Source organism: Vicia villosa, linkage group LG4 (genome assembly GCF_029867415.1).
Source record: "Vicia villosa cultivar HV-30 ecotype Madison, WI linkage group LG4, Vvil1.0, whole genome shotgun sequence".
In the NCBI taxonomy this organism is placed as follows: domain Eukaryota; kingdom Viridiplantae; phylum Streptophyta; class Magnoliopsida; order Fabales; family Fabaceae; genus Vicia; species Vicia villosa.
In genome coordinates, this window is record NC_081183.1 from 194,871,722 (window position 1) to 194,894,908 (window position 23,187).

A 23,187-nucleotide genomic window follows, 5' to 3' on the forward strand; every position below is an offset into this window, starting at 1 on the left:
AAGCTATAGTTTATCATTATCATCTGGGGACGTCATTTCTAAAAAATCAAGATTAAAAATAATAAGATTTTTTCCCAATTTTTTGTAATGACGTCCCCTGATGATAATGATAAACTATAGCTTACATTGATTGGCTCATTTGTCTCGCGGTGGACGTACCTCCGGTTCTTCTTCCTCCGGACATCCACCTCCTCCGTCATATGTTCCGGCCCCGGTTACACCTCCTCCGTTATTTGTTACTTACAGTAGTACGTATTTTTATTAAAAGAATAAAAAAACCTTTTGAAATTTGGAAGCCTTTTTTTCTCCCCACCACTCTCTCATCCCCACCTACCCGTGTTCAACAATATGTAACTTTAATTTTATGTAATATTATCGTTGTAATCTTCACCCGATTAAATAAAGCGAATTGTTGTTGTTTTTCATTTTATTCTGTCCAGACATATTTTCGGAGGTTCATTTCCGAATTCTCCAAGGGGGGTGCGTTCGGAGATGAACTTCCGAAACACCACATTTTCTGAAAAGTAACTTTATTTCGGAGATGCATCTCCGAAGTCAATATTTTATATTAAAAAAAACACGTTTTCGGAGATACATTTCCGAAAACACCTTTTTTAAGAAAAAAAGTACAGTTTCAGAAATGAACTTCCGAAACAAGGGGTATTGTGGTAAATTCACCAGGGGTGGGCAAGAAGGTTAGGAGATGGGTGAAGAAATTTTGAATTTTTTTCAGATAAAATTTTACTGCATATTATAATCATTCTCGAGTTAAAAAAAAAACATTTTCGCATGTGGAAAATTGCAATTGGGGTTGCCAAAGTCGACAACCTTCATGGTTTATTTTTGACCTTTAAAATAGAAAAGGTTGACTAATCAAAGTTGAGTTGGTAAATTTTAATGTAAGGTCACTTTCATAATTTTATTTGTGAGCGTGGTCCATAAATTTGTACGCAAAACAGTAAATGACGATGTAAGTAAGATTCTAGGTCAATAGTCGTAGTATGACTACATTAGAAAGTGACAATGAATCTAAGCATAGCCATAGACAGTCAATGGTTTTCCCATGGTCAAAGTTTCTAAATGAATGTCATCCTTCCAATTATTATTTCCGGAGTACATTCATTAGTATAATAAAAAATCAACTTAACTAAAATTTTAATACTAAATCACATAAACATTTGTGGTCTCAATTTTAGTTTTTATAGACTTAATTTACTATCAAGAACTTACACAATTTTTTTAAAAAATCAAAATTTATGCATATTTACACTAATTTAAAAAAATTATAGTATGTTTTTTACGCACAATTGCAATAACTGTTATGGGTTTACGGTGCAGTTTGAATGTAAAATATCTTATTAATTTAAGAGATTATTTATCATCGCATATAAATATTTTAGAGTGTATTCAAGAGCAAAGTCGGTCAATCCATTTGAAGGAACTCAATTAAACCTCCTAAATTTTTAAATATACACTTTAATATACTAAAATATATGTATAAATAGCACTTTAAACTCACAACAAATTTTTATTTGTATTTATTTAATTTTAAAATTATTACTTTTATATCTTTCATATCGAAATTCTGATTCCGTCATGAATGTACTTACAATATCAAATCACTAATATAAAAAAAATTATTTTTTAAATTTAATAAATAATTAATGTAATCAATTTATATACAAATTATATATATGTCAATTATTTTATAAATTTATAAAATAAATTTTTATTTATAAAATATTTTATTTTTGAAAAACACTCTAGTAAATAAAATAATAATAAAAAATAAGATAAAGACAAAGAGGTAGGAAGAAAAGTTATAGGTGAAAGTGAATGAAATAGAAATGGATGAAAGCTGGAAAAACAAAATCACGGTTAGATCATAGAAGGGCACCACCGTTATATACATTCCGTTATAACGCTTTCTCCTTCTCCTTCTTCTTCAGTTTCCACTTTCCACGCCGTTATATCACTTTCTTCTCTTCCCTTCCAACAACGCCATCATGAACGCTCCCAAATCCCTTTCTCTCAATTTCTAGTTTTCAAGTAAGATTCGCATCTTCTTCTTCAATCTTTCGTTTAATCAATCTATCGTATGCATCAACTATACTTCTCTTCACAATGTTTCTAAACCCTAAAAATTATTGATTTTTTTAAGTAGTTATTATTGATTTTTCGATTGGGATTGGAACTTAATTAGCAATTCTTAGTGTTGTTGTTGATTTATGCTTTCAATTTTTTTAGCTGTTTATGGTAATTATTATTATTATGTAGTTGCTTCTTATTACTTCATCGCGTATTTGGAAATTGTATACTTAACAAAATTGGAAGATGCTTGAATGTTTTCAGATTTTGCATATGTGTGTTCACAGTGTTGAATCGCGGTAGAAGCTTTTTAGAGGTTCTTAGTATTTAATTATGTTTCTTGTATGCAATTAATAGAAATGTTTGTTGAATGTAATGATGGCGTCGTGCTGATTTGAACTAGATTTGTAAGGGAATCGGAGATCAGAGGATTATAGTGTGATTTATTTAGGGCTTTGGAATCTGAATGTTTTTTAATGCTTCTTTGTTGCTTTGAAATCTCGGTTTAATCTTATTTTTCGTCTGGTTTGTTCTTCAGGAGGAAGTTTGATTGGATTACAGTTTTCTGTTGTTGGAAATTAAGGTTGGCTTTTGAGTTTTTTTATTGCAATTTTCCTGGAAATTTATTGGGTTTTTTGTTTTTGTTTTATTTATATTGATCGTTTTGTATGTCGGCAGTTAATATGGGTTCAGCTTGTTGTGTTGCTGCAAAGGATCGTAGTGATAGTACTAATAGAATTGAAAGAGAAAGTTTGCATAGAGATGTCGCATGTTCACCGTCATGGAGCTTTAGATGGGATAGTCGAGGGCGTGTTGCTGGTGAAGTTCAGAATCCTTCCTATCACTCATCTCATGCAGTTAGTAGAAATATCAGCATGGAGTTTAAAGGCTCGTTAAGTTCTTACAGAAGTAATTTATCTGATGGGGGAAGCGTCTTGGACAATTCTGCAACTCCTGTTTCTCTGAAGTCACCTGTCAATGAGGCATTGGCTGGAAACATAATGACACCATCTTCTGGTAAGTGCTAAACTCTAAACTACTATTCTGTTGCTCTTCACCGCAAGGATAATGATAGGAACAATTTGTATCCAGTAGAGGGAGATCATATTACTAGATGAACTTATTTGTGATCACCAAAGAATATCATAGCCAAGGCTCCCACCTTTGGAGAAAACTAGTAGCCCAAGACACATGCTCAAAAACAGAAAGATAAAATGATCCTTATGTTATCCGGGTTGGTTGGACCCCGTATGCAACCATTCTCTCTTCATAGCTAACTCTTCTATCCGAACAAATTCTTTCTCCTTAACTGCATATCCCTGTATTATCTGCTTTAGGCTTAAGGGAATATATTGTAGGATCATGTGCTTATGTTTGTATCTCGCTAACCTATCATGTAATGTTTGATGGGTCTTAGTTGGAGGTTAGAGACTTACTCTTGGTCATACAGAGGGGATATATGACAATTAAAACAGTTTGAATTCAATCTCCCATCTGTGATAACCTTTTGTGAACAGCAACTATCTCATGAGAAATACCCCCTCAGTTACCATTGACCAACCTTGTCATTTAAGTCATCAAAGCTCTGTAAAGTCAATCAATATTTATACTAAGGCTACAAAAATGAATAAAAAACACTAAGTAAATAACAAAACTGTATGTTTCTATCATAATCGGTTAGGTTTATAGATATCTTACTAAAAATGAAAAACTTTGCTGTTCCAGACTTATGTGCATGAGATCTCGATCTTACATGTCTTCTTAATATCATGTGTTCCTTTGTTTTTGTCCTTTTCTTTTGATATTTCCCATCCAGTATAATGTTTTTGAACTTGGTTCTTTTTGTTTAATGATCCTAGCTGTTGCTTATTGACATTCTGATGCTGTCTTTTATGTACCTTTGTCCTTGATTGTTATTTCCATGTTTGGCATTGATTTTTCTTTTTTTTCTTCCCCTGTGTGCTTGTTGCAGATCTCTCCATGTCAAGCAATTTTTCTACAGTGGTTAGTTTTGATCAACAGATTTGGGACCGTAACTTTATGGTGCATAGTGTTAATTTTAGGCTTTGACTATAGCACTAGGCTCACTCTTAATTGTTGTTTCTGTTTAGGTGAAGAATCCAGGAGAATCTTCAATACCGAATCATTCCTTTTCAATACCTTCAGTTTTATCAACACCTATATCAGGTCCGTTATATAATCATGATCATCATCATCCCAACTCTACCCCAACAAGATGGGCACATCGATCTCTAAGAAACCCACTGTTGAGGCAGATTTCTGATAATCAGATCATGGGTCTAAAATCACCAGACAGCTCAATTTTTGAAGGGAGGGTATCATTTGTACTCTCCGCTTGCAGCAATGAAATTGAAGCTATATCCCAATGTGGATCTTCTGATGGCTGGTCAATGCACACCTTTTCTGAGCTGGTGGCCTCGCAAAGAGGAAGGTGGTCTTTTGACAGTGAATGTTTAGGCTCGGGTCGTCGAAAGATTAGTGGATCAAGTAGCAGGTTGTCATATTCACCATCCATGGATCTACAATCTTGTGGAGCTTGCACAAGGCTTTTGTCTGACAAATCAGCATGGAGCAACCAGAAGTTCGTTGCCAACAGTGATCTCTCCGTTGTAGCTGTACTAATATGCGGTCACACATTTCATGCAGAATGTTTAGAGACTATGACTGCAGAGGCAGATAAGTATGATCCATCGTGTCCAATTTGTATGGTTGGTGATAAGCACTTTTCAAAGTTGTCCAGAAAATGTTTACGGGCTGAAGCAGAGATGAAGGCCAAGAACCACAAGATATCCAGAAATCGTGTAGTTGATAGCTACCTTGATGGTGGTTTTGATGTATTTGATGGCCAAAAAGATATCGAACTGGGAGGAAAAGTTTCAAAGATGGAGGCTAGCTCCAGTACGAGGAGCTCAATTGGAAAGCCTTTTTTGAGGAGGCATTTTTCAAATGGGTCAAAGTGTAGCCGGTCTCTGTCTGAGAATGATTCTCCGAGGAAGAAAAGCTTTTGGGCAAGATATAGAAAAGATTGAGTTCCATTTGCTGTAAGAAGCAGCCCCTTTCTAATTAGAGAAGTAATATAGCACACTTTCTATGTAGTCTAACGTCACTTACAATTTTAGATGAATTAATTTTGACCAGAAAGTCCAGTCAAGGTGATACGGTTCATATGAATATGATTTGTATGAATATGGCTTCCCTTGGCAAGTGTTGAGCCACAACACTGGCAGCACAGGAAGGCAGAGGAATGTGTTAATTATATTTTCAGAAATGACACCAAGAGTAAAGTGAATCTGAAGATTGTCATTTGTCACAGTAACTGTGAATGGTTGTAATTGATAAATATCGGCCACAAGGTGGTGTAATTTTTTATTGCCAAGTAAGCAGTATTGAATGCTTGTGACTAAACTAGTAATGTAGTAGGTTTTTTATTAAATAAGCAATTGCAATACACCTACTAATCCCCTCTTTTATTAGTTAAAGTTTATGCTGTTAAATTTTTGCAAAGCTTATATGAGATAATGAGATTCTTTTGGTTTTCAACATTAAGAGCATATGTTAAAAGTATGTAACAGAATGTATTGATAATATTCTCTCAACTTAAATGACATTTTTGACTTTAAACTGGGATTTAATTTTAATGTTGTTGTGGTTCTTGTTTAAATCGATGTCTGTGAAGAAAAAAATTCTAAAACAAGGGCGTGTAAAAGTAGATAGAGAAGTAATAAATAGTAGAACAATTCATGATTCAGTTCTTTTTGAACTCCATGTTCAACATTTCAATTTATTACAATTGCATTTACTCAATTTGACTCAAACATGATGAGATATGAATTATGATAATACATGGAAATGAATTATGTCAGATCAAAATATGATCAATCACAATGACAAGGGCTCTGAATCTGGTCAATTATACTTTGCAAACCAGATCTGTAATCAGGGTAAAGAAGTTGCACTCCAAGTTCCTTCTTCATCAAGGCATTAGACACTCGCTTCTCACCCCTTTCATTTCTTGATTTTACAATTGACCACTCTTTCTGTTCTAGAGGTTGTAAGTTCATGCCTGGCCACTTTTTCTCCACCAATTTTCTTGCATATTCAAATACTTCTTCCCTTGGAGCTGGATCATCATCAACAATATTGTAAATTACCCTGAAAATCACATGTCCAAGACTGCAATCAACAACCAAAGTCATTTCTCTATTTTATGTTTTCGGTTCTTTCTCACTATGTTATCTATTTTCAAATATTTGTCCCAAACATCCGTACACAAAAATGTTGGTTTCAATATTTGTTGTGCAAATCATTGAAAACATATAAAACATCAAAATGAATTTGTAACTAAATTTTAAACATGATTTGTTAAAATAAACAGACCTTAATTAGCACAAACCAGACATTAGTATCAATATAAATTCGCGAACAGCAATGACAGCTGTTATTATAGTTTGTGCATTCATGATAAAGGAATTCTAATAAACCTACAATTTAATATCTGCATTTGTTGATGGCAGAGTCAGTTCAGTCTCATGTGTAGCCAGCCACAATTGTTGTTGCTATAATTGGCAAAATATTCTATATGTTGCAAACCCTTCATCTGTTTGCTTCAGTACAGTTTTTAATTCTATAATAATATAATGGCAAGAAGAATTGCCAATACACATAATGAAGGCATTGAAACAATATTTGAAATAAAAGATCCAGGTTTCTTCAGTCATGCTGACAGTTCATTGTAACAGTCATAAACCTTCCAATTACGTCAGAGTTCAGACTAACCTACCTTTTTGCTTTTACTGTTGGAGTGCATGTTTGGTATCACTTTGGATTTGTCAGAATAACATTGAGCCACTGTAATTTTGTAAAATCATGGTAAATCGCTGTGATTTTGACAAATCTACCATGATAACAAACATGCACGGAAACTTTTTCCTAGTTAGTTAAGAAAAAACCGTGACATGACCAACCACCAATAAATCCAAAAAAGGAAGGTTTATGACAGAAAAGGGAAGGTAGACCCAAGGGTGGTAAGCGGGCCAAGCCAATTATTTTGGTATTAGTTGAGAGCGGGACGTGTGATAAACTGTTTTCGATTTGTTAGTTAGTTAGGTTGCTATAAATAGAGGTGAAAGGAGGTTGAGAAGGGGGCAGTTGGTTGGTTGGTTATTTATTGTGGGAGAAGCATGTACATGCATCAATAAAACTCTTATTATAATGGAAACTCACCTGGGGGAAGAAGGTGCATCAATAGTAGCCATAAGTGCCTGACAGATATCATCAACATGAACTCTCGATGTATATTTTCGGTGTTTTCTTCTCTTCTGACCTTCTGACAAGGGCTTTTGCTTAATTAATGTATCGACGGCACTGAAACAAAATAACTGTTATGCCAAATGAATATAAATTATAAATACTAAGCGTATGTTTGGATATGCGGCGGAAAAGTGCCAGACGCACGTTCGGCCCAGAAGCCACACTTTGTAGCTTCTCATTTCCAAGGTGAAAGTGCATTGGGACGTGGTTTTATTTATGCAAACGCCAATCCAAACATACCATAATACTGATATACATGTAAGTGATAGAGAGACATGCCATTTAAACATGAAACCCTACTATTAGTATGTCTCATATCATGTCATCTATTAGCATGACATATCCTTGGAATAACAGGCTTGAATTGATTGTTATGTTATCTAACTTGAGCAAAAAATGTAAAGGATTTTATAGACCCCACAAAGAAATTGATAATAAAAAGAAACATTACTTGAAAGGAAGTAGGGATGGGAATAGGTCAGATCGTCCGATAGAGGCCCATGACCTAGCCTATGCAAAGTCTCACTGGCCAATTTAGATCAGACTTGGACTGAACAGTTTCAAAGTGAACTTGAAAAGCCTAGTCTAGTCTATTCCCACCTGTGATAGGAAGATAAATTACAACAAAAAAAGTGTGTACCTTCTACCAGGGCCATAGATACCTCCCAGTCGAAATAGTAGTGGTGAGATCCCGAGATGGTGAGCCAAACTTGACCAGCCTTGTTCAGAAGTTAACCTTAATTTAGCCAACTCATTTTCTGGATTTGTAGGATAACTGCGACATTACGACGTACACATTAAGAGCCAACTAACATAGAAGTTTCAGAAATTGTGGAAGACAAAAGTGTTTTATTTCGTTACACTATCTTACTCCTCATCTACCAATTCACCATCACAATCTCCATAGACACCTGCAAGCGAGACACAAAATGTGTTTGTTAATTTGAGAGCATTTTTCCATGTCTAAAGAAGCAGCTGCAGAAGTACTTGACTTGTATCAACTAAAACAGCAATTAAGGGTCTGGCAATGAATCCTATCTTGGTATCATAATGCATATGCAAAATCAAGCCTTTTTTTAAAATCATTACAACATATCTTATCATTTTTATTACTAAGATAAAATCTTTCTTGCTTGCTGTAAAAGTAATCTAATAAACAGTGACACTAATTTCTTGTATGATAGGATGGCGGGTCAAACCAAGGTTTCCGGCCTGCCCGCCTATATTTTGCCCATTTCGGTCTTGCCCTGACTTTTGGCGGGCGCGGGCCTAAACGGGATGGACATGGCTTTTTGCCGCATATATTAGGAGTAAAAGGGTCTGCTGGCCCCGCTACGTTTTTTGATGGGCCGAGCCAAGGTTTCCAGCCAGTCCCTTCTACTTTGCCTGCTCTGCCTTACGCCGTATTTTGGTGGGCCCGCGCATGTCCGTTTACCACCCCTACTTTAAAAGATAAAAATGTACATAATAATAACCCGTGGCTCCTTATCAGTTTATCATAAAACATATTTTCTAAGTAGCTATTTTTTATTGAAAGGATGTAACTCTGCAAATTAATGGCAGCAACAAGAATCGTTGTATGAACAAAAACAAGAAAAAATGTCTTCCAACTATCAAAGTTAACTCGCTTTGACTGCCAAAGTATTGTATGAAAATTTATGGAATAATTTTCTTTTTTGGAATCAGAAGGAAATGAACAAGGCAAAAGAGCAAAACTTTTTGTTTACATTTATGTCTATGAAGAAACGGCGACATTAAACTCATTACTAATTTCACTAAAGACTTACTTGTTGAAGACAAGTAACAGAGCCACTGAAGACCCCCATTAACTAAAGAGCTTTTAATAAGTTCTTCGTGCTGAAGCATCTACAAAATCGTTCAAAATATAAGTAAAAAGGAGAAACTGAAAGAGATTATCCAAGAATACAAAATTGATTCAGTATGGTAAAACATGACAATTGTTATACTAAGATCATACCGGGTCACCAATGCCGACAACAGGGGGGACAGAAACAAGAAAGTGAGTGTAATTTCTCAGTAGTTGTAGGATACTCATACTGCAAAAATAATTATCCGTTTCAGGCACGATTGCATCCCTTTGAATATCATAAAATTAAGAAACCATGTTTTATTATCTAATAAGTATTTTCATAGCATGTATAACAAAACCTAACATTGTCATTTCAAATTGAAGCATTTTTGTCAGTCATAGGTTCTACAAAACGGCATTTTGTTCAAATTTTCTATGCAGCAATGCTATAGCGCAACAACAGCCGCAGTATAACAACATTTTACACTAATAATAACCGATTGCAAACAATACCAATTTGTTTAAATTCACTTACGCGTTGCCCACTATTTAACAACATGCGATTAAAGACATATCTGGTGTCTAACACGTGTGACAGACACATGTAGCTACACTTACTCATTTAAAATTTTCAAGTATAACTCAACAACATGATGCATTCTTTATAAAAACAAATAGTGATAAATTACCAATAGACTCACTCAGGGTGGTTTGCATCAAAAAGGTGAACATGAAACCCCATATCCTCAAGCTTCTTCTTCTTTACATGAGTTGTGCAAGTACCAGACACAACCCTACACCAACAATCATAAACCCAATAAGAAAAATATAAACTTTGAAGAATGATGAAACAGAGAAAGGTAATTAGTAGAATGATGTTATCTAACCATCCTTGATTTTGGAGTTTGCGTGCAAGGGTTTGACCAACGAATCCCATTCCTAGAATAAACATTCGGTTCTCAGATTTTGTTGATAAAGTCGGTGTTGCTGATAGTGATATACCGGAATTTCTCCGAACATTTCCATGGCGGAACCAAATCGGTGAAGCTCGTATTTGACCAATTTCCATGTCTTACACTGTTACGAAACAGCAAAAAAAACCAAACAGGTCCTTAAGAATGTTTAACTTTATTTTAGTTTTAAAATTACTTGTTATGATTGATTAATATTTACATGAAATATATAAAAAATAATTATGCAATAGTTTGATGTACAGTACTTATGGTTTTGAACTTTTGAATTTTGATTGAATGTCCCACATAATTTTACATTGAATATGAGTAAGTTTAAAGTGAAGGATCTTGTACCTAATTTAATAGACTACTTAACATTTGAAAAATAGTTAGAATGGAGACTTTATTTGTCGAAATATTAGGTGTCCAATTAATACAAGATTTGAGTAGTAAATACACAACTTCCTCTAATAGGATTACAGTGCAAGACAAAATCTTGACACCTCTGAAAAAGACTTGAAACAATGTGACATAGAACATCGTAAGTAGGAGTAGAATTATGATGAGTCAAACTATAAGAAACTTAGTGTTCTTGAAGCCACTGTTATTCCAAATTCAAGATCAAGAAACATTATAATTTTGGTGGCATTTTGTATCGGGTGATACAATATTCACTATGCATCATTGGACTATGCATAATTGGGAAGAAAACTAGTATTTAAAGAGTTGCATTGTATGCATGAGGTCATATCAAGTTATGTCATGCACTGAATATATATTATTATACCATGCATAATTTAGCTACTCTTCATGCTTTCACCAACAATATTACTGCTTCTTCTAATACCCTTGCACAAGGAGGGAAGAAGATGACGACTTTGAGCTTGGTTGTAAGATCCTCGAATGCAGATGTTCCAAGAGGCATTGTGAAAGTATCTATAAGTTGTAGCGAGTTTGGAAGATGTTGGATTTTTATTTTCTTAAATGACATGTTTCCGAACAAAGTGAATATTAAGTTCAATATGCTTAGTGGACGCATGAAGAATTTGATTATGAGATAACATGACCGCACTAAGAGGTTATTTCTCATATAACACTGTGAGTTCCTTGAGTAACGACTCCAACCATAGAAGTTCAGGCGTAGCATGGGAAAGCACCCGATCTCATCTTCAGTGTTGGAGTGTGCTACAAGAGGTTATTTCTTAGAGCTCTGTGATACAAGATTTAGAGAAAAAAATACAAAAACCAGACGTGGAACAACCGTCATTTAGATCACTGGCCTAGTCTGAACCGCTATATGCCAGCGATGAGAAAGTAAGAGGCAATGAGTGGTAGTTCCACCGAGATACCACAAGATTCTTTTCACAGTTGCCCAATGAGAATCTAAAGGAGATGTCATGAATTTGCAGACTTTGTTCATTCTTAATTGTGTAAAGGATCTAATAGAGTAGAGGTGTCATGCTTATTAAGTTTGTTGCTTGTGAGCATAGGAGTGGTAACACCATTTCCATTCTACATTTTTCTCTAGAGAGTAGATTACGAATGTACTTGGTTTGAGTAAGGAGAAGACCACTTATGGAAACTCGTTTGATTTTTATGCGAAGAAAATTTCCAAGAGCTCTCAATTTCTTAAGTGCAAATGTGGCATGAAGAAAGTTGATAAGTTTATGATTAGTGTGGAGGATGATCCGGTGATGAGAATATCATCAACATAAACTAGAGCATACAATGTGACTCCTTGATGAGAATAATAAAGAGGGAATGATCAGATTTTCTATGAACAAATCCAAAGTGAACAAGAGCCTGAGTGAGCTTCACATACCATACCTTAGGCGCATGTTTTAAGCCATATAGTGATTTGTGCAACTTGCAAACAAGAGCATATTCTTGTTGTTCAAAACCATGAGGTTGAATCATGTAGAATTCCTTTTGTATATAACCATTAAGAAACACATTATTGATCCCAATTTTTTGAAGTTCCCAGTTATTAATCAAGGTCAAAGTAAGCACAATTCCCAGTTATTAACCCTTTGCAACAAGTCAAGATTTATATTTATTAATAGAGCTATCATGGTTTTCTTTTACATTAAATATCCCCAGACAACCAACTGGTTATCTATAAGGGGGCAGAGGTATTAATGTCCAAGTTTGATTAGCCAAACGAGCATCATACTCAAGTTGCATAGCTTTATACCAATCAGGATGATCTAGAGCTTGCTTCAGAAAAGTAGGTTCCACATGTGAGAGATACACTTTAGGTTTGGAATGACCTGTCTTAGCTCTTGTCAACATAGAATAAGCGTTGAGTTTAACAAAGGCCATGGTGAAATAACTTTTAGTAAACACCAAAAACAAAAAGATCCAAAAACATGTTTCCACCACGATAAACAAAATTCATCTTACTCTCACCATTCTCTTCTTGAGCATTCATGTCAAATCCTCAGAGATTTTTTGACCATGTTAATTTCCAATGGCTCAACATAGCGAGTTTCCTGAATTTAAAGTGGATCAACGTCAATCTTCATAGGGGCCATATTCTTTTTATCAAATTTCAACATACCATATTTTAAAGCATTATGCACAAGATCCCTGAAAATGAAACAATTAGAAGTTTTATGCCCCAAAAAATTATGATATTTACGAAAAACCTAAGTTCTTTCTTTGCTCTAATGGTGGCACCATTGCACCATGTGGTACTAAGATTTTACCATATGCAACCGATAGATCAAAAATCTCGTCATACTTGGTTACATCGAAAGTATAGATTTTCTTGGGAAATTTATCATGTTTGTCGGGTTCTACAGGGTTTTCCCCATTTGCTGGCGTAAGAACCTTACACACATAAGGGAGCCATGGTTTTAATTAAGCTACATTGACCTCACCTTCCTCGACATAACTATACTCTACTTCTTACATGGTCATTATCGTCTATGTCGACGTAGGCCACTCTTTTTTAATTTTTCTTGCTTACCCTGGTCTTCTCATCCTTAAGGCGCTCGACCTGTCGAAATCTGTCTGCTAGTTGGGCCATATTCTTAAGATATTGGATATCTAATTTCTTTCTAAAAGAATAATCTAGGACTCCATATGCCATATCGACCAGCTCATGTTCATACACTTGGGTAAAACATCTCGCTTTTAGAAGTCATAACCTATTTAGATAATCATCGATATATTCCGTGAATTTTCATTTTACGCTAGCCCATTATTTTAGGCTAATATTGGATTGCCCCGTGTAAAATTGCTCATGGAACAGTATCTCTAAGCAAGTCCAATCACTAATACAATATGCATGGAGTATGGTGAACCATGTAAAAGCATTTTTGTGAGAGAACTGGGAAAATATCTCAACCTCGGGTTCTCATTATTGGTAATATCTCCCACCTCAATCAAATATCAAGCGATATGTACGACTGTGGACTCACTAGTATCACCAGCAAACTTGGTGAATTTAGGGACTTTCCAACCCATTGGGAGTTGTGTTTGTAACACGTATTCTGTCAGTGGGGATACATAGCTCGGCCTCTATAGGCCAACATTTACACCATTTCGTGTCATTATCCTTTCGCGATGGCTGTGAGGTTCTTCTCTCCCACTAAATCATCTTGTCGTGTCTGATGGATCACTTGGTCGACATCTTGGTTTCAATTAACTAGGACAATTGGTGGTCGTTCGACTTCCTTAGGCCTTGGTGCTTTGACGATATGAGGTACAAATTGTTGGCCCTGATTTACCGTGTTTTCTTCAAGGATTATTCTCTCATTTTGAGTCGCCCTAACCACTGGGATTTGCAAGGTTAATCGAATTTGCACCTAAGGGGCACAAAAAAAAATCAACAATTCGTGTAATTTGTGTTGCTAACTGTTGATAACTTTGAGTCATACTTTGAATCAAAGGGTTAATTATGATACCCATATGTCGGGTGATTAAATTAACCATATCATGGTTACTCTCATCCATTTGTTGCCTCAACGCCATAACAAAATTTGTGATGAACATTGGCATTGCTTGGGAAGAGAATCTCATGCCTAGGGGGTTGGGTGTTTCAACTAAAATTGTTTACGGCTGATCCCGAACCTTGTAATGGCAAAGGGATAGTCATTGCATTGTCAGCAAATGTCGACGTGTTCGTATGCAAACCTGTCATAAACGACGTTGACATATTGTAAGGTTGTTCGTGACCATTCAAGGGCATCGTGAAACTAGGCATATAAGGCCTAAAATTACTAGCCATTGTTGGTGTGGGAGTCAAAGGATGACTCTATGTTGTTGCCGGGGATAATATTTCCACACTTTACACCATCGACGGTATGTCTATCGTACTGACTGTGGAGGTGAATACTTCAATCGAACTCACAGCGACGGTGTCTTTCCCTGTAGTACTAGTTTGTTGTTCTCCATTGTTATTATTTCTTAGATTCGTTATTCTAGTGTATTTTCTTTTTTGCTCTATTAGAATAATCTTTAGAAATCCTTCCACTCCTTAATTTCATGCACACTAAAACTCAGAAGTTTCACAAACAGAGAACTTTATATGCAAATTTTGTAAAGAAACTTAAAATTTAAACTTTAATATATTTTTCACGTCTTCAATCTAGACAATATATTTATAAAATTTGTTTGTAAAATTGATGCAAAACAAAGAATATGTCTAATTGCCTCGATAATCCCCATGTCTTTTGTTGTTGAGATTCCCTTATTTGATTATATTTTGGTTAATTTAAAATTAAAAGCAAATAATAATAACAACAAAATGTGAGATAGGTGTGAACTTCCAACACATTCTAAATTGTTAGAATTAAATATTTGACTCATGGAAAGCCTAAGGGAGAATAGTTCCATGAAAATACACGTAAATTAATATTCTTAGATATTGTTTTAAAAACCGTTGATCCAGTACCTTTACCAGCTTGATAACGATCCGATTTTTAAAATATTGTTATTAGAAATATTAATAAAAATAAAAAAATTTAAATTTGATTGGAATCATGTGATTATGAAGAAGAGAAAAAGAATTATATTTCTTTTTTAATTAATAAAAAGTTTATAATTTGTTGTTTGTAAAACCTTATGTTATATTTGTGTCTACATAAGTATTTTTCAAATTAACAAAGTTAAATTACACTCAATTCTCCACATCTAATAAAATAATACCGACATTTTTTAAAATTTTAAAATATTGAACATTAATCTTTATAGATTTATTAAAATGATATTGAACATCTCTCTTTAATTATCAGTGACAACAAAAAAATTATATGTATATATTACATTTATCGACAGTTTAGTTTTTTGTGTCACTAAATTTATTTTATGATATATATATATATAAGTTAAAGAAAGATTAGTGCGTGTTTTTAAATTAGATTGGATGTCGGTATCATATTTTAATATGAAGATAAGTGTAATCCCTTAGAAGAATGAAATAAATAATGTCAAGATGTTGAAAATACGAAAGTTGTTAAGTTGAAAATTATCCAAGAAAATAAGAAATAGGGGTTTTCAAAATCCAACCACCTATTAGAAAACTGCAAAATCGAATCGAACCAAATTGAAATTGCAAAAATTGCATTTAATTCAGATGTCTTTGGGTTATTTTTTAACAAAACCGCGCGATTCAGTTTGATTTGCGATTTATATTTTATAAACCGAACCAAACCACATTATGTTACAAAATCTTATAAATTTATATATATATATATATATATATATATATATATATATATATATATATATATATATATATATATATAAAATTTTTTTAGAAAAATCAACTAGTATTAGTATTATGTGTATATTTTATCATATTTTCTGTATAATATTTATTTTAATTTATATATCATAAAAAAATATTATTCATTTATAAATACTATTTAGACAAAATATATTTGATCGTATTCTTTGTATAATACTTATTTACTGATGTAATTTCATGTATATCATTATTTAAACTTAAGATAAAATTGTACAACACATTTTTATGTATCAAATCATAAACTTATTTTGACATTATAAATTTTTTTACGGTAATGTTTAAACGATTAAACACAAAATTATATTTTTCTCTATATGTATTTGTATGACTCAATATTTTTTTTTGTTGTAAAAAATTGAATCAATCGAATCAACTCAAACCGCATTAGTTTGGTTTGATTTAGTTTAGTTTTAATTTTGAAAACCAACCGAAGCAAACCAAACCGCATTTTTTTTCCGGTTCGGTTGATTTTTAGCATCAAAATCGTCTAAACCGCACCGTAAACAGAAGCCACATTTCATCTCCTACAAGTAGAAGTTAATTTTGAATCATTCCATCCAAGAGCCATTATAAACGTGCATATTTTTTTGAACCTAAATAAGTGTCTAATCATTTATCCACTCAAATTAATGTGTTCCCTTGTTATTTTATTTGGTGAAGTGTGTGGGGATTATTTTCCAACACAATCTCACCAAAATTGAAGGCTACACGTAAAAACTGTTAAACATACATAATGGCAAGTCCTCATATGTTTAAAACTTGTAGGACCATCTTCCTTACAACCTTCATGGTAGGTCTAAAATAAATCTCAATGTATAAAAACTTAGTTATATTTCATTTTCTAACTCATACCTACCCTTCATATCCTTCTCATTGACTTCCCTCCTTAATATGTACTAGCATTGTCACAATATTGATCGGTCCTTGTCATTAATAATTAAAAAAATAAAATAATTCAATTACAATTACATTTGTTGACACAACATGGTATTTATATTAGACAATGATATTCATAATTGTCTTAAGTTTTCTAAAATTTTGTATGTATTAGTCACAATTTAGCGATAAAAAATAAATATAACATGGTTTAAGCTTGACTTTGTTTTTATAAGAATATATTTAGTATTTAGGCACAGTTTAACTATATTAAAGTTTGGACTCTTTCTAGTAATTTGGATTACTCTAGCTCTGTTGCAGGACCGGCCCAACCCGTTTAGAGGCTTAAAGCAAAATTTAAAGTGAGACCTTTAAAATGTATTTTAAAATATACCCGTTTAGAAGCTTAAAGCAAATTTTAAAGTGAGACCTTTCAAATGTATTTTAAAATATAAATTTGGAGGTTGCTAAGAGTTGAACCCAAAACATAAAGGAAAAGAAGCCTATATTTTAGCAACTAAGCTACAATAATATATGTAACTCAAACGTCATTATATATTTTTATAACTAAATGAAAAAATTTGAGATTTTTTTTAGGCCTAAATTTTTTAGGCCTAAAGCCCTAGCTTAAGTAGCTTGGCCCTTGGGCCGGCCCTGCTCTATTGATATTGATTGTCCAGATATCGATATGTTTTGCATAAGAATAGTCGTGTTTTAAAGATAAGTCTATATAGTATCAATTTTTGAATAATTTTTCTATCTAGAATATAAGAAAGTTAACTGCTCTGGAAAATACCGATTTGCCCTCCTGCTTCCATGTTGTTCCACGTGGACAACTTATTTGCAAAGCTTCCTAATCTACCTCATGGAATCACGTTTCTCTCTCACTTTTTCTCTTTCACGTTTCTCTTTCTGTCTCACTTTTCTCTTTCACGTTTTTCTCTCTCTCACTTTTTCTCTTTTTCTCCCTTTTTCTCTTTATCTCTACCGAAGGTGGGTTGTTCTTCCTCTTCCTCAATCTTCTCCATCTCCCTCTTCCTCAATCTTCTCCATAAACCTTATTCCTCTTTCTATCTCCCCTCTATTTGTTATTCTCTTTCTCTATCGTTGAGATGAAACTCCAATTTCTGATTATGTAACGATGCACGAAATTAGGGTTTCAAAAATATTATTTAGCCTAAAAGAAGAAACACGAAATCAGGACTTTGGAGAAAGCACCGAAATCGCTTTTTGTATTCTACCATGGTGAGTTTCGATTTCGATTCTGTAACTTATGTGAAAGAACAATCAGTGCATTCATCGAAACAACAGGCTATGGTGATACTGAATACTGAAAAATTGTTTATTTGTGATTCATTTTTATAAAAACGGAATGTTTGTTTATTTGCTGTTATTGTTGTTGTTTTTGTCATTTTAAGAAGATTGAATATGATATGAAGTTTTTAATTTTTTATTTTTTTCTCTGCAGATGTGAGAGTGATGGAGTTTGCATATGGTGAACAATGTCCGTTTTTTTTAGAACTGTGTCTTGAATGCTTATATATGCAGAAAAATTAGGGTTTGATATTTGTTAACAGGCCTTTCTACAACCGTCCTCTCTCTCTCTCTCTCTCTCTCTCTCTATTCTTGAAACACGTTCTCATTTTATGTTGTTTTCTCGAGTATTTTTTTACTCATTTCAGTTTTTCGAACTGATACAAATTCAATTTTTTTACTGGTGCAGGTCCGATTTGAATGTGTATTCAAACTCATAAGCTCGGTTTGGACTATTTACGTTTTTTCGGTGTAGCTTCATACTTATTCTGTTTTATTGAAAAACCGTTTATCATCTAGAAATTGGAGGAAGTATTTAGAGGTAATTTCTATCTCACCCTCTCTTTCTGTCTCATTTGTGTGCACTTAATTAAGATTTAATATAATAATGATACATGCTGAATTTAACGTAGAGTGCTTCAAAGGATAGTGCAGGCATAAAGTTTTTAGGGAGTGGAGTTTGAGAGAGATATCTGTGGAGTGACAGAGGATTGAGGTTCGAGAGAAATCAGGGATTGAAGGTGGACTCAGAAGTTGAGGGAATCGTGGGACTGAGGTGGCTCAAATTCGCTATTTTCCAGGCTTTTCAAATGTGAATCATGGGGTTGTGATTCAAATCTTACTGATGTACATTTTTTTGTTTTCAATTGGTTCTCGATGTCAACACAAAAGATTGATCTCAATTGAATTTTTTTGACTTGCAGGATAACATATTGTGTAAAAAATGAGGAAGATGATGATGAAATAGGGTTTCATGAATGTTAGTGTTGTATCAGATTTGCTCAGTTGCTATGATGCTAAGAGTAAATTTGAGGAAAGAGAGGAGATAGGGCAGCGTCGAAGGTAATCGTTTCCCCTTCTATCAATCTAAATGATCGTCGATTAGTTGTATAACTTAATCCGTATTTTCAGGGCAAAATATGCTGAATGGAAGGAAGAATGTCACCAATTATTTCCGCTCGTGGGAAGTGGTAGATTTATCACACCACCTGTAGTTACTGACGGTGGTCAACCGATTCAAGATCCAATTGTTCTGTTAGAAAATAATCCAGAAAATGGAGTAATTATATGGTTTAGTTTATGCCTTTTGATATTTAGGGTTTAGTTTATTCTTTTTAATTCTATAGGTTTGGATGAAGAATAGTTGAAGGTGTTAAGTTTCCATAGGATGGGTGTGCGTATCAACCGATGGTTTGGTGATATTTACTGGTAAGAGCATTTTATGGAATTTTAATTGGTCTATCTATTGGTTGAAACTGACAGTGATAATGTTGTCAGTTTTGTTTGTGTGATTCACTATTAAGGAAAAGGTTTTGATTATTCCAATTGTTCTAGGCATGATAGTTCTCATTGTATCACTATCTCATGGTGCATTGTTTAACTATGTTATAGGGGATTGTGGCAGCAGGTCTTACGCAATACAGAGCTTACTCCGCCGATGAAGTAATATCCCAAATCATCCTCATGACTCTACAATCAAGATGTGGGACTTTAGATATGGTAATTTATTGTTGAATTTTCATATCTTATTGTTTTTCTCTGCTTGTATTGTGATTATATGCACTTGAATATTTATGTACGTGTTTTGTACTTAATCTTACACAAAATTTGTTCATGCAGGTAAAATGATGTTAACACTTACAAACCATAAAAGTCTGTTCGAGCTATGGCTCCACATCCAAAAGAGTATGTTTTCTATATCAATTGGCTGTTATGTGTAGAATGATTAAGTGTTTAACTATGGTTGATTTTTTTAAAATATTTAATTTATTTTATTTTATGTTGTCTTATAAGTCTGACCCCTTCTTTTTTGGCTGCAGGCAAGCTTTTGCATCTGCATCGGCTAATAATATTAAAAATTTCACCTTTCCAAAAGAAGAATTATGTCACAATATTCTGTGAGTTCATTAACTTATTCTTATCAAACCTGTGTGATTAGGGGGATCGTTAGCTATTAGATTTATCGTTTATGGTAGAGGAGCGAAAAATGAAGGTTGATTGTAACTGTATGGGGGTCATTGATGATTGAATCAAGCTTGTGATACCATTGGGTTTATGGTATAATAGAGAAAATGATAGTGAACTGGAATAGTTAACTATTATTAAAATGAATCTGAAGAAAAAGATTACAATACAGTCTTGGGTGTACATAGAAGACTGGAGACAGTGCAACTGATTTAATTACTAATGTAACATACTGAACTCTAAGCTTCTACCATATGTGACTATGTATTGTTGTTATTTATTTCATTTGACATATTCAATGTTGTATTTTTGTAGGGTTTTCTATGTTGCTGTGATTTTTGTTGTACGGTCACTGCGACGACATATCCATCTTAAAGTTTTGGTTTTTCAGGATGTTTGTATCTCACCGGGTTTGTGGGAAGGTCGATAAAACAATCCAAATCTCAAGGAAATAAAATTCAAAGAACAGGTGAACAAGAGATATCGAGGATACTAGGGAACTTGGCTTGGATTTATTTGCAAAAAGGCGACTAAAAAATAGCGGACGAACATTATAGGTAAGCATTTTGTTAGATGGAATCATAATGCATTTTCTGATTTTTTTTCCTTTATCGGCGACTAAATATTAGTCATACTATCATTGCTTTTTCAAAACAAATTATAATTGAAATTGTTGAACTAATTGTTTCCTTAATCTTTTGCTATTCACAGCTCTTAGGAGTATTAAGGATGCATTCAATCCTGATCATCATCGTGAAGGTAGCGTGTATGTTTTTTTAATTTTCCGCTACTAATGGATGAAATTGTATGTGAACTTTCGTGTTTCAGTTTACCGATTTAAGGCATGTCTGAGTTTTCCCTCCATGTGTTTGATGAAAAGCAAGAATGACGCGGTGCTTTTCGTTGCTGCGTTTCATGGTCCGAGGATTGAAAGGCCCGGTCAGGATCTCTAAAATTTATGTGAAGCCTGAGAGAAGCAAAGCACAGGCTGATCCCGGTATTCAAATTGTGAGAATTTGGGAAATAGATGAAAATTAGAGGTTGAATTAAAATTAGATTCCAAACATTTAAAGAATGTGACACGTCAGTTGAATTAAAAAATGCTGCAGAGAGAGAAGGATCATTCAAACTGGAAGAAGACATGAGTCACAATACCATCGGCGACAAGGAAAGCTAAGAAATTTTCTACTGGCTTTTTAAAGGTGAATAATATGCAACGAGTCTTTCTCTAAGCATTTTAGGTATATTTGTACTTAGTGAAAAATACCCATCTTTATGTTTATATGTAATGCTTCGATTTAGTTATATCATTGTTGATTTTCTTTCTCTAGGCCGACGGTTCTTCTATTTTTTGAACATATATTTCCCTGTTACAGTTATATATTTCCATTGATTGGTAGAGAGATTTTTGACTTGAATTCTCCAGTTTTCTGTTTGATGTTTGTTTATGTTTATGCATAATTGTTTGCAAGACCATCATATAACACAATTAATCTACCTTGCTGTTTTGTCTACATTCATAGGTTCTGTTCAAGATGCAACAAAAGCCTTATTAACATATATTGATGGTTGAAGTTTGTTATTTTGTGTTATCACTGCCACTATCAGGAACAGACTATAGATTTTTCCTCACAAGCTTTAAAGTCAAAGGAGTTGCTCTGAATTTGATTGCATCATCTCAATGCAAGTTATTTAAATTCTCTTCTTTTACTTATGATATTGTGTTCTATTGATTCTGATTTTGCATCTCCTTTGTCATGTTGAGGTTTCACAAAACTGGGTTGATGGGTTGAGGACAACAACCTTGCCCACATTCGGTCTGTTATGACAACTCTCTTATGTCCCTCATTTGTAAGATGCACATACAAAATAACATTTTCACTTATACAATGGCTCCTATTCAAAGTAAAAACAAACTATAGTGCATAAAAAAGGTTTCAAATATGTCGTCACTCGATCTAAATCGAAATGAAGAGAGAATATGAGATACCAATTGAATTTTTCTTCTATACTGTCCATATTTAGATTGATGGCGAGTATTTTCTATTTCTAAGTGAATGAAGGTGGAGATAATTGTAGAACATCCATATTTGTAGTTTGAGGTGTTTCACTATTTTTATTTCTTTCTTTAATATTTGAAACAGGGAAACTAAAGAGATTTAGAAGAAGAGAAAATATGAGAAAATGATTCCTGGAGTGTTTGTTGGTGGTTCAATGTTATCTCTTGCAAGTGTTGTGTTTGGAATTATCTATTCGAGACCCCGTATTCGTCCACGAAGACACGTACATCAGGCGATAGTTCACATGATTGACGAACAAGTCAAGTGTCTGCCATTAAAAGCTCGGGGCTATGTTAATTGGTTTTTGAAGCTTGAATTTGGTACTGAAAGTTGTGCCAGGTTTCCCAAAAAGATGTTATAAGGTTATGTTGCATGAAATGTGGAAATAGATGTTATAAGGGGAAGAAGTGCACTTGATTAACAAGTTAGCATATAATAGGTTAGCATTGTTTCATATGCAAGTTTTAAACTAATTGTCCTACCTTACCATTCAATATTAAGAGATTTTAACAATGTTTTTTCAACAGCCTACTACTTACTGTTTTTTAAAGCTGAAAAATGGAATAGAATCCACCATATCTTTACACGATGATGATGATGATGGAGTTGTAACTTGCAAAATGAAGGGAAAAGGATCACTGTTGCGCTGAATTTGCAGTGTAAAGAATTATTACAAAGGGGAAAGAATGGTGTATGGTCGTGTACATGAGAGTGAGTACAATGATCATACATGAGAGTGCGTCTATAACACAGGTATATATTGTGTACACATCTCTTTCAATAACATCTTATTGGAGTTCTTGAGTCCTGAAATAA

The 23,187-nt window shown here is 33.8% G+C and overlaps 2 protein-coding genes across 5 annotated transcripts; one reads left to right on the plus strand and one right to left on the minus strand.

Annotated features, from left to right (window-relative positions):
- The first annotated feature begins 1,828 nt into the window (after nt 1–1,828).
- LOC131596625 (uncharacterized) lies at nt 1,829–5,425 on the plus strand. Its single transcript, XM_058869343.1, has 5 exons — nt 1,829–2,049; nt 2,627–2,671; nt 2,767–3,105; nt 4,061–4,092; nt 4,200–5,425. Exons 3-5 carry the CDS (start codon nt 2,772–2,774, stop codon nt 5,136–5,138), a joined length of 1,305 nt encoding a protein of 434 aa, XP_058725326.1. The 5' UTR covers nt 1,829–2,049; nt 2,627–2,671; nt 2,767–2,771; the 3' UTR covers nt 5,139–5,425.
- A 105-nt stretch (nt 5,426–5,530) lies between these two features.
- Nucleotides 5,531–10,380, minus strand: LOC131596626 (uncharacterized). 4 transcript variants are annotated; one of them, XM_058869346.1, is made up of 8 exons: nt 10,117–10,375; nt 9,931–10,023; nt 9,398–9,476; nt 9,207–9,285; nt 8,291–8,330; nt 8,060–8,194; nt 7,333–7,473; nt 5,539–6,282 (listed from the first exon to the last, which is right to left on the minus strand). In XM_058869346.1, the coding sequence occupies exons 1-8, from the start codon at nt 10,296–10,298 to the stop codon at nt 5,985–5,987; spliced, it is 1,047 nt and encodes a 348-aa protein (XP_058725329.1). In that variant the 5' UTR covers nt 10,299–10,375; the 3' UTR covers nt 5,539–5,984. The 4 variants fall into 4 exon arrangements, with proteins under 4 accessions (XP_058725327.1, XP_058725329.1, XP_058725328.1 ...); XM_058869349.1 differs by having other exon boundaries at nt 5,554–6,261; nt 10,117–10,370; XM_058869344.1 differs by having other exon boundaries at nt 5,531–6,282; nt 9,931–10,380.
- Between the last annotated feature and the right edge of the window lie 12,807 nt (nt 10,381–23,187).

Coding starts and splice junctions, on each gene's coding strand:
- LOC131596625 (XM_058869343.1), top strand. CDS start 2,772: ATGGGTTCAGCTTGTTGTGTTGCTGCAAAGGATCGTAGTGATAGTACT. Junction 3,106..4,060: donor CATAATGACACCATCTTCTG/GTAAGTGCTAAA, acceptor TGCTTGTTGCAG/ATCTCTCCATGTCAAGCAAT. Junction 4,093..4,199: donor CAAGCAATTTTTCTACAGTG/GTTAGTTTTGAT, acceptor GTTTCTGTTTAG/GTGAAGAATCCAGGAGAATC.
- LOC131596626 (XM_058869344.1), bottom strand. CDS start 10,298: ATGGAAATTGGTCAAATACGAGCTTCACCGATTTGGTTCCGCCATGGA. Junction 9,286..9,397: donor TTGTCGGCATTGGTGACCCG/GTATGATCTTAG, acceptor ACGATTTTGTAG/ATGCTTCAGCACGAAGAACT. Junction 6,283..7,332: donor GATGCACCTTCTTCCCCCAG/GTGAGTTTCCAT, acceptor TGTTGATTGCAG/TCTTGGACATGTGATTTTCA.